Raw genomic sequence first — 13,615 nt, 5'->3', positions numbered from 1 at the left:
TTTCAACTAATTGTTTTAAGTAATTGTCTCCAGTGTCACCTGATCTTCAGAAAACACTTTCTGCTCATTTCTGATTTCTGAAGAACAGCGTTTATCTAAAATAGAAATCTTTTGATTAATTTAACCCATCCTTGATGAATAAAAGTATTAATTTCTAACAAAAAAGAAAAGAAAAAACAATTACTGACTCTAAACTTTTGAACAGTGGTGTATAATGTTACAAAAGATTTGTTTCAAATAAATGCTGTTCTTCTTAACTTTGTTCATCTGTGAATCCTGAAAAATAAAATGTAGCACAAAATTTCCACAAAAATATGAATGTGTTCAACACTGATAATAATCAGAAGTGTTTCTTGAGCAGTAAATCATCATATTTTCATGATTTCTGAAGATCATGTGACACTGAAGACTGGAGGAATGATGCTGAAAATACAGCGGAGCATCACAGAAATACATTACACTTTAACACAGATTCACACAGAAAACAGATGATTTACACTAGAATAATATTTCAACATTTTAATGTATTTCTGATCAAATATATGCAGGCTAAATGCATAAAAAAAAAAAATCTTACTGACCTCAAACTTTTGATCAGCAGTGCATTTACTGTTTCTATACACACACAAACTCTTTATACGTAGCCATTACATTTCATTTGATGTTGCTTCGCAAGTATCTTGCAAGTTTTGGTCTGACTGTTTTCAAATCAAATCAAATCTCATTTTGGAAACCTATTTCCTATGGAAGAAATGAATGGGAAATACTCCTGTAACTGAGCTGCTGAAAAGATGTGATTGAAAGTCTAAAGATCAGCTAAATCTGTAATATTCATACAGAAAGTCAATGCCTCATGATTAGTGCTCGTGTGATCAATCCTCCAGACTGGTCCTGTCCTAATAAACCCATCAAATATAAATATATATGTATATGTGTGTATTAATCTGCTGGAGTGCCCTGAATATCTCTACTGATGTTACAAGATCCAAAGTATTTAGATGACTTACTTTTGTATTGTCTATTTCTATACGTTCATATTTCATGTTTATTTATCTAACACCATTGTTCTGCGAGACATCTCACTCCTTTGTGAGTCTCTACATAGAACTGGATGACAATAATCTCTCTGGACTTGACCTGAAAGCAGCATTGTGAGGTCAGTGTGATTTCTGGTCATCAGGTGACACTGGAAACACGTCAGATCTCCAGATCCTGCAGAAACCCGAGTCTCGACACACAATCGTCTCATCAATTACACATTGAGGCCTGCAGCATTGGGTTACGCCGCGGTTTCGACTGACAGACACAAACAAAAGCTCTTCAGCGCTGTGAACAACACTGAAACTGTACCTGGATGACTGTCGGGACATTTAGCGACGCCGCCCACCAAGCGGTCCTGCGTGGACAGGATGTAGTTCCGGTTCTTCTCAAGGTCTGTGTACTGGAACACGTCTAAGAGCTGCGGGACACGAGAGAACACGAGAGCACACGGTCACACCGAGCACCCATCAGCACACAGCACTAACTTACTGCTGACAACATCATCCACATTTAATGTGTACGAAATGTCAAATGTATTCTTTAAAGGGTTAGTTCACCCAAAAATCTAAATGACGTCATTAATAACTCACCCATATGTCGTTCCAAACCCGTAAGGCCTCCGTTTATCTTCAGAACACAGTTTAAGATATTTTAGATTTAGTCCGAGACCTCTCAGTCCCTCCATTGAAGCTGTGTGTACGGTCTACTGTCCATGTCCAGAAAGGTAAGAAAAACATCATCAAAGTAGTCCATGTGACATCAGAGGGTCAGTTAGAATATTCTGAAGCATCGGAAATACATTTTGGTCGAAAAATAGCAAAAACTACGACTTTATTCAGCATTGTCTTCTCTTCCGTGTCTGTGTGAGAGAGAGTTCAAATCAAAGCAGCTGGATTTCCGGTTCGCGAACGAATCATTCAGTTCACCAAATCGAACTGAATCATTTTAAACTGTTCGCATCTCTAATACGCATTAATCCACAAATGACTTAAGCTGTTAATTTTTTTAATGTGGCTGACACTCCCTCTGAGTTCAAACAAACCAATATCCCGGAGTAATTCATGTACTCAAACAGTACACTGACTGAACTGCTGTGAAGAGAGAACTGAAGATGAACACCGAGCCGAGCCAGATAATGACTCGTAGTTTTCGCTATTTTTGGACCAAAATGTATTTTCGATGCTTCAGAATATTCTAACGGACCCTCTGATGTCACATGGACTACTTTGATGATGTTTTTCTTACCTTTCTGGACATGGACAGTAGACCGTACACACAGCTTCAAAGGAGGGACTGAGAGCTCTCCGACTAAATCTAAAATATCTTAAACTGTGTTCTGAAGATAAACGGAGGTCTTACGGGTTTGGAACGACATGAGGGTGAGTTATTAATGACATAATTTTCATTTTTGGGGGAACTAACCCTTTAAGAGCCGATCTCAGCCCTAACCACACAAACATTTGTTTTCAGTTTTAATTTTTCTCAGTTTCTGGATTTTTTTAATTAATTATTCAATCAATCAATCATAGGAACTTATGAAATATTTAGTGTTTTTTTGCCACATAATCAATTGATGTCATAAAACATTAATTTATCTTGTAAACAAATGAAGTGTAAAATGTGTTTTCTTTTTTTAGCAATAAAGGTTTATTGTTAAAATTAAAACATGGCTGAAAATGTATGATTATTCCTTAAAAATAAACTCTGAATAATAACTGTATTATTAGTAGTAAGGCGTACATTCTGCTGTAAAATAGACCCCTTAAAAGTTTGTAAACATTGCAACGTCTCCGGGTGGGCGGGGCTTAGCTGGAGGCAAAAAGAGGCGCTGACACAGTGTTGACAAGAGTAAGATAGCACGTTTTAGGAGGGATTTATTAAACATGGATTCCGAAGAAGTTTAGGAACTGTCCGAATATGTACAGTCCCTGACTCTGTGGGACCCTGACAGCTATTTTTGTAAATTAACTACCTGACCCGTGTGCCATACGGCCATATGAATTACTTTTGGGTGGTTTGGGGAATTTTGTCAAGGCTTATTTTCTCATGTAACCTATCGCTGGGCTAACTACGATTAGCAATGTGTATTATTTTAAGAGACCATTCAAAGGATGGCACACACATCTATCGCTGTATGTTTGTTTAACATTAGCTAGTGCGCTGAAGGTTGGCGACTTCTCACCTATAAACAGAAACTTGCTGATTTACTAGATAAAAACAACACACCAGTTCATATGCATAGACTATTTTACCTGATATGAAGTGTGCACTGCAAACACAAGCATTATTTACGATCATCTCCGTCCAGTCTGTACGCCGTATTGCATTCAAGCACAATTGTCTTCTTCATTTCTGTGAAGGAATGTCTGCAGGGATCCGGTAAAACTTTAGTTTTGAAACAAAAGTACTGTTCCTTCTATTCTGGCAGCCAAAAACACAACAAGAAGACATTTTAAAATCAAAACCTCAAACTTTTAGCACACCTTCTATGAGTTCTGGCTTATGTTTTGCCTCCAGCTACAGCGTGACGTCCAAGTGACGTAGACGATTAAGGGGTCTATAGTAATGTGTTTCTGACACAATTTTATCAAGTTAAACTTAACCTTTATTTTGGCAGGTTGCTGTGAAGAGTCTGTGTGTGTTTGTCTGTGTGTGTGTGCGCGTGTGTGTGTGTTTCTGTGTGTGTGCGCGCGAGTGTGTATACAGTATGATGGTAGTTTTTCTCTCAGAGCAGCTCTGTAAAAAGCGCAAGCGACGCTTCAAAATGTCATACAGAGACACGCAGAACATGTAAGATTCATATTTAATTACCGTATTTTTCAGACTATAAGTCGCACCTAAATATAAGTCACATCAGTTCAAAAATACGTCATGAAGACGAAAAAAAAACATAAGTCGCACTGGACTATAAGCCGCATTTATTTAGAACCAAGAGAAAACATTACCGTCTCCAGCCACGAGAGGGCGCTCTGTGTCTTCAGTGTAGACTACAGGAGAACTGAGCAACATGGTGGCTGGATACGGTAATGTTTTCTCTTGGTTCATGTCAAATTAATTTTGACAAATAAGTCGCACCTGACTATAAGTCGCAGGACCAGCCAAACTATGAAAAAAAATTGCGACTTATAGTCCGGAAAATACAGTAGTCTATTTGCGGTTTGATATTTCACAGACGCGAGTCCATATCACTTGATCTAAGTGTCCTGACCTACTTTTGATTTAGTAATTGCGTGTTATTCACAACGTTTGGATTGGGTGGTGCACTGATCTGGTGAGGGACGCACCTCCAGCGTGGCTCCGACCCAGAAGGAGTAGCGGGTGTCCACAGGTTTGTTGGGTCGTCCGTGGAAGCCCGTCTGCACCAGCGCCGGATCCGCTTCAGCTGTCGCTCGCTGAACACCTCCTGCAGCTTTCCCATCATGCACAGAGACGCCACGGCACAGAAGGTGGATCCGCCTGAGCCAGGACAGAGCCGTTATCATCACAAGCTCGACTGAGAGAGACTGAGGAGAGGAGCGTGACTCACCGTGAGACTCGAGTCCGGCTCCCTGACCGATCCCGCTGTCATACGACTGAACACAGAACACACCAATCAAAACAACACCTTCATCAGGACATCAACACTAGACATTAACTCTCTGAAGGCATGGTTCAGACAGAAATTATCCTTGTGTCATCATTTACTCTCCCTCATGTGACTCAAACTCTCTCTTGTGGAGCACTTCATGATTTTCATCTGTTCAGTGAAAGTCAATGTTGTTTGTTTCCTGAACATCCTTCAGAATATCTTCTCTTGAGATCCATGATGACAGGATGATTACTATCCTGACGAGAGGTCAGCGCTCACTCGTGTGTATCCTGGTGTCAGTCGAGGTCAGAGACACTAAAGCTGGTTTAGGAGCAGTGTGTGTGTGTGTGTGTGTGTGTGTGTGTGTGTGTGTGTGTGTGTGTGTGTATAGCACACGAGGAGAGAGCCGTGTCACAAACACCAGAACAGCGCTGGTTCTCCTCTCATCACCATCATCAGTGATCGATTATTAATCATTCATTCATTCAAAAGAGAACATTATGACATGTTTTACTTCCTTTTGTCACCTGATGTGGCTTCTTATCACAGAACATATGTTCTATACTGTAAAAAAGCCATGTATATTATAATTATACTTCATTATTAAGAAAGCAGCAGCGATGGCTTGAAGAGCACAGATAAATCATGTCGTGTGTTTATTGTCTTTATGTTTCATCAATCGAAACGTTTCTCTCTTCTTTATTCATTCGCAGTGATCGCTGGTTTACATCCGAATCATCATGAAGCAGACATCACGTGTTTACAGCGCTCGATAATAGTGCATTTACTTTTGTTTCCATATACATTAAGCTTTTAATTCATTTTTTAATTTAAATATGTTATTAAATAAATGTTGTCGTTTTGTGACTTTTTTGTAAAAGCATCTGTGCCGTTTTAAAGGATTGATTGGGCAGCAGTTATCGTAAAAAACCCAAACGATACCCAACCCTACCCAGAAACACACAGGAAGAGCTGGAGTACGCTGGGATCTGACCTTTGACCCCAGCTGAGGTCAGGAGGTCAGCTGAAAGCGGGAATAACGCAGTGTTTATGGATAATCCTGAGGATTCGCTTACAGAAGTTAATAATGCATCAGAATCGAGCAGACAGACGAGTGGACAGGAAGTGGACAGGAATGGACAGGAAGTGCAGGACTCACGCTGCTCCATTCCTGACCAGTCGTCCAGCATGAAGCAGATGCAGGCGGCACAGTACACAAACCTCATGTCGTTCTCACTCCCTTCAGGAACAGAACAGAAGCTGCAGGAAGAGAAACAGGGTTCGGTGAGAGAGAGCGGATCGGTCCAGCGAGACGAGACGAGACGAGACGAACCTGCCGTCGTCCAGCTGCAGCGCTCTCAGACCGCTCATCACCGCTTCTCTACACACACGCCTCAGATCGTCTCCCAGGATCAGCAGACACGCCAGGCCCGTGTAGGTCATGGTCACGTGACCGCTGTCATACGTGTGAGGAGCCCCGGGGCCCTGCGGAGAGACAGGACCAGGTAGAGTTTTAGCATCTTCCAACAGATCTCTTACAAAAACAGAAGCTTAACGCCTGAACATCTCTGCTAGCAAACACTAGAATACCTTCAGATCACACTATAAAGATTATAACGATTCATAAATCAAGATACTTTTACTGGAGGAGCAAAAATGAGAAGAGATTTGAAATCTTGTTTTAAGAAACGAAGTGAGTTTATGATTAAAAGAAGAACAGATATCTGTCAGTGTCCTCACTAAACTCATCTGAACTCAGTGAAACAGGTTTTCATTCCCACTGACAGATATTTGTTCTTGATTTAATATCAGTTCCTCAGAAAACTTCTTATCTTCTTGATTCAAGGATGTTTGGAGAAGAAGACAGAAACACAGAGGAAGAGAAGGGTTATTCTTGCAGTGCACGTGAGGTGTAATGCCACGACAGAGATCTTCTTAAAGCCTTATTTTGTGTGAGAGATCACAGTAGTTCAGTGGTCAGCGCTGCCCTCTGCTGTGTGTCTGACGTCCTCCAGCTCCTAACACTAATAACACACCTGAAGCAGCTAGTCACGCTCTAGCTAGCACACTGCACACCTCCAGGAGTGTTGAGACGCGTCAGAGCTCAAACGTCCCGCTACCTGTTCATCAAGAGAAGAGATGTGTGACAAACCTCTCACACACACGCTCCTGCGCTGACACCGGCTCAAACACACACTCACTGTCTTCGGTGGGAAGAACCTGCAGGGAATAAATCCACTCGATTAAACCAGGCTTGTCCACGAGATCCAGAGCATCCAGAGCATCGAGACCCGACAGAGCGAAGAACACGATCGTCAACCTGCAGAAGAAACACACATCAGGAGCGTGTTTCAGAGATCTGGACCTCACACCGCTGAACCAGTGCTTTTAGTCAAAACAGACTGGTCATGGATATAAACCGACTGTAGGAAACCGATCAGACGAGAACATCCAGATTCACGAGGCTGAAGTGTTTAATGGATCATACTGTCGCTTAACAAACCAACACATCAGCTGAAGAAATATCCTTCCTAAAGACTTTCAGGAGACAAAAAGAATCCATATAAAAGCTTCTAGTACATATGAGAGTAAATACTGTTCTGACCCACATACAGCTCACTGACCTCTACACCGGTCACAATAACATTTAACAGCCAGCTGCGTGGAAACGGTTCTTCCTCGAGTGTTTTTGACAGTAAACACTGTTTAACTTCCTCTTCCAGGACGTTCAGAGGAAATCAAACACAAGGAACATGTCCTAAAGTCATATATTCCTCTCTAAAACACGGGTCATGAGCTGACTACACACCTGCTCTCTCATCTGAGCTCTGAAACATACAATACAGCAAACGACTTAAAAAAACACCTTCAGACCCATTACAAAAAATATTCAAGGCATTTAACTACTTTAACGATTTTATATTACTATAATTTTTAATGAGCTCATTAGTTAGTACAGATAATTTCAATAACATGAAAGAAAATGGTTTCAAATATTGCCATGTATCCTTTAAATATTTTTCAATGAAGTATTGCTTTAAAAGAGTCGAGTAAAAACTAAATTAAGCACTTCTTATTGGCCGGATTTATTAGTTCATCACAGTTAATAAAGCTGCTTTCCTCTTTAGTACAAACACTGATCACGAGACGAAGCTGAACTCAATCTAAACCCTTCTCTTAAACCTGAGACTGTCACCATCAGAAGTGATGCACCATGATCGACTCCAATACAGATCTGGTATTGTTTTATTTTTTACAACAGCATAAGATAGAATGACAAACATATACATGAACATGAACAAGTGTCTGATCTATTACAGGACAAACTCTCTGCACTCATTTAAGATCAGAGACAATCACGATCCAGAAAAGAAACAGAATGATCAGACTTGAGCTTCCTGAATCTGTTCTACATGAATGATGTGTGAATGAGACGCAGTTCCTCTCTCTGACAGCAGGGGGAGCAGGATGTGTGTGGATTCTGTGACAGACGCGAGTGAATGACAGTAGCCCCAAAGCTGCCCACTCCTCTACTACACTCAGAAGTGTGTACTCTTGCTGCACCAGGAGAGAGAGAGAGAGAGTGTGTGTGTGTGTGTGTGTGTGTGTGTGTGTGTGTGTGTGTGTGTGTGTGAGAGAGAGAGAGTGTGTTCTCCGTTACCTTCTGGTCTCCTGTGGCGCGTATCTCTCGGGCAGCACGTGCAGGCAGCGCTGGAAGAAACGCACGTGCCGCTCGCGCAGAAAATCTATCAGTTCGTGGTCAAAATCCGCCATCCTCGCACAGAAGAAACACGGTCAACGCGCCGCTTCCGCTTCCGCTGCACGAACACGCGGCAAAATAAGAGTCCGGCGCTGCTGCTTTAATTCTCAATGACTTACAACCAGACGCGCTGTGATGTATAACATGTTTAATTAAACTGATTCCACCATTATCTTGAATTGAAACTTCATTTAAAATGCAACATTTCAACACATTTGTTTGCAGTTCATTGGGTTGGTTGGAAGCGGTGCAGTGAAGCTCCATCACGAGTCTTGTCTCCATGAAGGAACAGCTCTGAGGAGAAAACACCATCATCTCAGACCAGAGGAATAATAACTGTGCACTTCAGATCAAAGCCCTGTGTCTACAGCTAATGTGTGTGTTTGTGTGGAATATATAGCAATATTGTCAGTAAGTCACAGTTTAAACATCTGCGTTCAGGAGAAGTTCCTGTGCTTTACAATGAAATGATCATGTGACTGTATTATGTTGAACATTGAAAAGATTGTTGTGTCTGTTCGTTTGTTAACGAGGGGTTCGTGGACACATTAATGTTTTTAGATTCAGGGAAAATGTTTTTATTCTGAAGTGAATCTGCATAATTAGATCCTTGGGGTAAGATGGGCCACCAGAATTGGCACAGAATAACTAATCTATTATTTTTACAGAATACAGAATAATAATCTATTATTTTTAAGTGTAATACTTTGAAATGTTGATTCATCATCATCACTGTACACAGGCTAGACGTCCAGCTAAATATGTTGTAATGTAAAGGTACATGCAGATAGTTTCTGGTTGTTCTGCACCTGTGGAAGATCTGAAACACGGGTCCGGTTCCGGACGGACCGATCTCTTTCGTGCGCTCTTCCCAAACTTTAGTGAACTTCCAGAGTCTGGATGGATCCCTGCTGACCTCCACCTGATCACAGATTGGGAGGAAAAATACATTTTCTGTGGACAAAATAATTATATGCTACCTATATGTTGTAAACAGTGAAACTCAATGACATGTCTGTTTGAAAAAACAAAACGTAATGAGTTTTATTATTTCAGGGTCAAGTCAATATATTTCCAATCTTACATTAGCCTACAATTACATAAATGCAAACATGGATAGAAAAGTCTATCAGAGATCAAACTAGATTTATAGTTATTTGATGTTTTATATTTATATTGTAATACTGAATGTTACATGTTCACACATTATAGACAATAAATTGAGTTTTTCTTTAAATATGAAATATGTGAATGTATTTCCTTGAATTGAAACAGAGGGCAAAATATATTTTTTGATGTTTTGAAAAAAAAATATAAATTTGTAAAATATATATATATAAAAATTGCAAAAACATATTGGTAGAAAATAAATGTATATAAATATATTTTGAAACTTTATGCAAATATAGTTTGTAAATATATATTTTTGCAGTATGGGATGTCTCTTCAGCAAACCTTTTCCTTCAGTTTGTCCAGTGTCCTCTGCCGCTCGCTCTCCTCCTCCTCTTTGCTCTGTTTCTCCTGGAGTTTCTCCTCGAGGCGTCGTGAGTCCTGACGAGAGAAGGACAGAATAACTGAGTACCAGAGAGAACACGAGAGACTCAAACACACAGAGCTGGTCTCACTCGCTCCTGGAAGCGTCTGATGCCTTCAGCCGCCTGCCGCTGCCGCTCCTGTCTCTCCGCCTGCTCCTGCGCCTCCTCCTCCAGCAGACGCAGCTCCTCCTGCTCCTTCTTCTGCTGGGCGTGTGCCTCCACCAGGAGCTTGACCTCCAGCTGTCTCCGACGCTCTTCTGTGTCTCTCCTCCGCTGCAGGATCTGGTCTCTGAGCCGCTGCTCTCGCTCCTCTTCTCTCTGCTGTGTCCTGCGCCTCCTCCAGGCCTCCAGGCGCTCCGACGCCTCCCTGCGCTCCTCCTCCTGCTTCTGCTTCAGAAGACACCGGGCCTCGTCCTCTCGCGGCTCCTCGTCTCTGTCCCGCTGCAGCTCACGCTCTCTCCGCTTGGACGCTCTCCACTTGCGGATGGCCTGGTGGACAAACAAACACGTGTGAGGCCTATCACAGAAACACTGATCACAGAAACACTGATCACAGAAACACTGGTGTGGTGAAGAGACGCACCTCTCTCTGTGCGTCCTGCAGCCGCCGCAGCTCCACAAACCACTCCTCATGCAGCCTGACGTCCTCCTCGGTCCGTCCAGGTAAATAAAGCTTGGCTTCTTGTCTGAACGAGGGCTTTCCGCTGTGCTTCGTCCACACTTTCAGGAAGCTGTGGTGGTCAAACTCGTCCCATCCGCCGTGTCTGCCTCCCGTCTGCTGGAGGAAGGTCTGGAGCGCCGTCAGCTCCGGAGGAAGGTTCCTCCAGTCGCTCTTCTCGTCTGAACGAGGACGACGCACGTCTGCTTTCACAGGCAGTGACCAGGAGTCAATCTTCTTCTCGAAGGCACAGATCTCCTGTGAGAAGGTCCTCTCTTCTTTCAGGAGCTCCTCGAAACTAAAGCAGACGCATCGTTTGAGAGGAAGGATCTACACGAGACATCTCAGCAGAAACGGATCTCATACCTCTGATGTTGTGTGTCTTTGAAAACACTGATGGAGTTCTCAATATCAGTCATGGTCTCTTTTAGTTTCTCAATCACTGAAATTCAACAGAAATAGATGCATGCGCAGCATTAAAAACAGTAGTTTTGTGGTAAATGGTTGATGTTTTCATTAGGTGTGCTCACCATCTGGAGACGCTTTGACATCCATCAGCTGCTCCTGGAACCTGAAGACACCGTTCCTGAGTTTCTGCAGCTGCTGCTGGACTTTCATCACTGAGAGGCAAAGCTGATATTAATATTCCATCAAAGTGCAGATCTGAATCACAAATCTAGCCCCAAACAGAAACATCAGAACTCAAATTATGCCACTCCCACACCTAAAACTGTTGTTTTACAGTCAGTCTAATGAATTACACACAGTTTTAACTTGGAACTCACTGTATGGGCAAGTCATAATCATAAATGAGGTAAATGTGCCCCTTCCATAAAAAAAGTGTCCTTATTTTGTCTCATCATATAGCAGTTTTATCACTGGTAGAATATAAAATGGGAAAATTTGTAAATACACGTATTTAGCTAAATTCAAATTTATGTAATAGGTCTTTTAACCCGAGGGAAGAAAACAACCAGCGTTAAAAGTAGCCCTAGTGCTGGTGGAAACGAACCTTTTTGAAGCTTCGAATCAATTGAATCAGTTGCTTGGCAAAATGATTCACTGTTTCGAAGCAACTCGCTGATGACGCCTGCTGGTCAAAACTGTGTAAGTGCCACAAAAAAACTGCTTCTACACACCCACTGCTAATGTTTTATTGAAAGTTACTAAATTATTAACTTATTAAAATAATTTAATAAACTACAATTAAATATGAAGTGTCTGTATAATATATGTACTTTTCTTAAATTGCAGGGCTTGTTTTGTTTGTTCTATGGATGGCTTTTCCTTTTAATTACACAAATATCTCATTAAAAAAGTCTACAGATGTAAGACACTGCACTGGGGACTGTGGAAGCGCGTTCTGCCACGGAATTAAAAAAACATTACTCTTTAACAATTTAATAACTTTTTTTCTTTCAGAATAGTAAGATGTAAACTTGTATATTACATTTTTCTCACAATTGCGAGTTTATATCTCCAAGTTCTTAATTTTTTTCTCAGAAAAAAGTGTTGCCAAGTCCTGGCGCAGAACAAGGGCTACTTTAACACTGGCTCGTGTCCAAACCATGATGCCCGAGAATCTCATGACATAACGAAGCCTCGTTTAGTGAAATCACGTGACTTCAGCAGTTTGATTCGCGCTCCGAGTCACTGGTTCGAAACAAATGATTCAAAGCAGTGCTTCGAGAGCACCATCAGCACCAGCCCGAGGAACAACAATCTTCTGGGACTAGACAGATCAGCAGAAGCTCCACACATTACAGTGAAATATGAAGTTCGTCCTACTGTCTGCTCGGAGCTGCGCGTTCATGTGATCCCGGAGCTCTGTGAGCGCGCGCGGTCCCGCCGCTCTCTCCTCTTTAAACAGCCTGAAAGAGTGAATGAAGAGTCAGCTCTAATGAACCACAGACAGAGAAACGCTCTGAGAAACACAAGCACATAAACTCACAGCCTTCCGAGAGCTTCCGCTTCCCGCAGAAAATCCGCGACAGACATTCGGTCCTTCATTAAAATGATCGTTAATATTAATCAACGCGTTGATCATCGGCGACCAGTCCGTCTGGAGGATCTGTTTGGACTGTTGCCATGGCAACGACGACCCGCCTACAACTTCTGTCTTAAGATACGGACTTCCGTTTGGAATTCGCCCATGTTTTAAAAACATTTCAAATATATATTTTGCCTTATATAATATTATATAAGAAAATACGGCACATCTGAACATATTTGAACTTATTAAATCATTAGAGTTCTAGTTTTGATCTCTAATAAGCTTTTCCATCCATTTTTGCATTTAGCTTAAATGTACAGTAGGCTACTATAAGAGTGTAAATGTATTTTCTTGCCCCTGAAACACATTTTTTTAATTTATTCAAAAATATGTTACATCACACACACACACGTACAGGTGTTTTTGTCTGGACACACTGCGCATACGGTGACTCATTAAAATGTAACTATAAAAGATAAAAATAAGTATTAATAATGATTGCCTGAAAGCACTGTAAGTCACTTTGGATAAAAGCGTCTGCTAAATGCATACACTTTATTTTAATTTTATTATTGGATTATTTATTTTGCATTTCAAGAAAACAAATTAAATAATGAAAATAATCAGTGTGATTATATTTAAAAATAAATTGAGTATAAAATAAAAAACATGTTTTATAGTACACTTAAAAATACAATGCTAATATTACCTTTTTTCTTAAAATTATTTTTCAAACCTAAAATCATCAAGCTTTTATTTTGGGAAGTAAGTGTCAGTGAAGTGAATGGGATTTTCATTCTGCTCCGAAACCATCATTCTGCTCTGCCAACAATATCAGTGCGCTAATAAACATATTTATATAAAGGGCCGGACTGGCCATCTATGTGATCTGGAGAATCACAGAACAGCTGTTACTCCAGGACGGCCCACAACCCACCGCGCACGCAGTCATCACCTCATTCAGACTATAAGTCGCACCTTAGTACAGTCACATCAGTCCAAAAATACGTCATGAGGATGAAAAATATATATAAATCGCACTGGATTGTAAGTCGCATTT

At 41.2% G+C, this 13,615-nt stretch overlaps 2 protein-coding genes across 2 annotated transcripts; both read right to left on the bottom strand.

Annotated features, from left to right (window-relative positions):
• Window positions 1-805: 805 nt before the first annotated feature.
• On the bottom strand, window positions 806-8,383 carry LOC113085669 (geranylgeranyl transferase type-1 subunit beta-like). The gene is made up of 7 exons (XM_026255231.1): window positions 8,271-8,383; window positions 6,811-6,929; window positions 5,943-6,141; window positions 5,722-5,869; window positions 4,326-4,613; window positions 1,351-1,459; window positions 806-822 (listed from the first exon to the last, which is right to left on the bottom strand). The coding sequence occupies exons 1-7, from the start codon at window positions 8,381-8,383 to the stop codon at window positions 806-808; spliced, it is 993 nt and encodes a 330-aa protein (XP_026111016.1).
• LOC113085674 (coiled-coil domain-containing protein 112-like) lies at window positions 1,066-12,642 on the bottom strand. The gene is made up of 14 exons (XM_026255240.1): window positions 12,514-12,642; window positions 12,351-12,433; window positions 11,093-11,182; window positions 10,929-11,004; window positions 10,488-10,860; window positions 9,995-10,393; window positions 9,825-9,920; window positions 9,179-9,291; window positions 8,271-8,663; window positions 5,943-6,094; window positions 5,831-5,869; window positions 4,568-4,613; window positions 4,326-4,497; window positions 1,066-1,459 (listed from the first exon to the last, which is right to left on the bottom strand). Exons 1-9 carry the CDS (start codon window positions 12,570-12,572, stop codon window positions 8,633-8,635), a joined length of 1,320 nt encoding a protein of 439 aa, XP_026111025.1. The 5' UTR covers window positions 12,573-12,642; the 3' UTR covers window positions 1,066-1,459; window positions 4,326-4,497; window positions 4,568-4,613; window positions 5,831-5,869; window positions 5,943-6,094; window positions 8,271-8,632.
• Between the last annotated feature and the right edge of the window lie 973 nt (window positions 12,643-13,615).

This window comes from Carassius auratus, unplaced genomic scaffold (genome assembly GCF_003368295.1).
Source record: "Carassius auratus strain Wakin unplaced genomic scaffold, ASM336829v1 scaf_tig00042157, whole genome shotgun sequence".
NCBI lineage: Eukaryota > Metazoa > Chordata > Actinopteri > Cypriniformes > Cyprinidae > Carassius > Carassius auratus.
Note: the sequence above shows the minus strand (reverse complement) of the source record. Positions and strands in the feature narration are given on the sequence as shown.

What these genes read in the sequence shown, in the direction of transcription:
- LOC113085669 (XM_026255231.1), bottom strand. Translation starts at nt 8,383, where the DNA reads ATGGCGGATTTTGACCACGAACTGATAGATTTTCTGCGCGAGCGGCAC. An exon ending in CTGCAGCTGGACGACGGCAG is followed by an intron (nt 5,870 to 5,942) that starts GTTCGTCTCGTC and finishes CTCTTCCTGCAG; the next exon opens with CTTCTGTTCTGTTCCTGAAG. An exon ending in TGTCCACTTCCTGTCCACTC is followed by an intron (nt 4,614 to 5,721) that starts GTCTGTCTGCTC and finishes TTCTGTGTTCAG; the next exon opens with TCGTATGACAGCGGGATCGG.
- LOC113085674 (XM_026255240.1), bottom strand. Translation starts at nt 12,572, where the DNA reads ATGAAGGACCGAATGTCTGTCGCGGATTTTCTGCGGGAAGCGGAAGCT. An exon ending in GCGGAAGCTCTCGGAAGGCT is followed by an intron (nt 12,434 to 12,513) that starts GTGAGTTTATGT and finishes TCACTCTTTCAG; the next exon opens with GCTGTTTAAAGAGGAGAGAG. An exon ending in TGTCAAAGCGTCTCCAGATG is followed by an intron (nt 11,005 to 11,092) that starts GTGAGCACACCT and finishes GTTGAATTTCAG; the next exon opens with TGATTGAGAAACTAAAAGAG.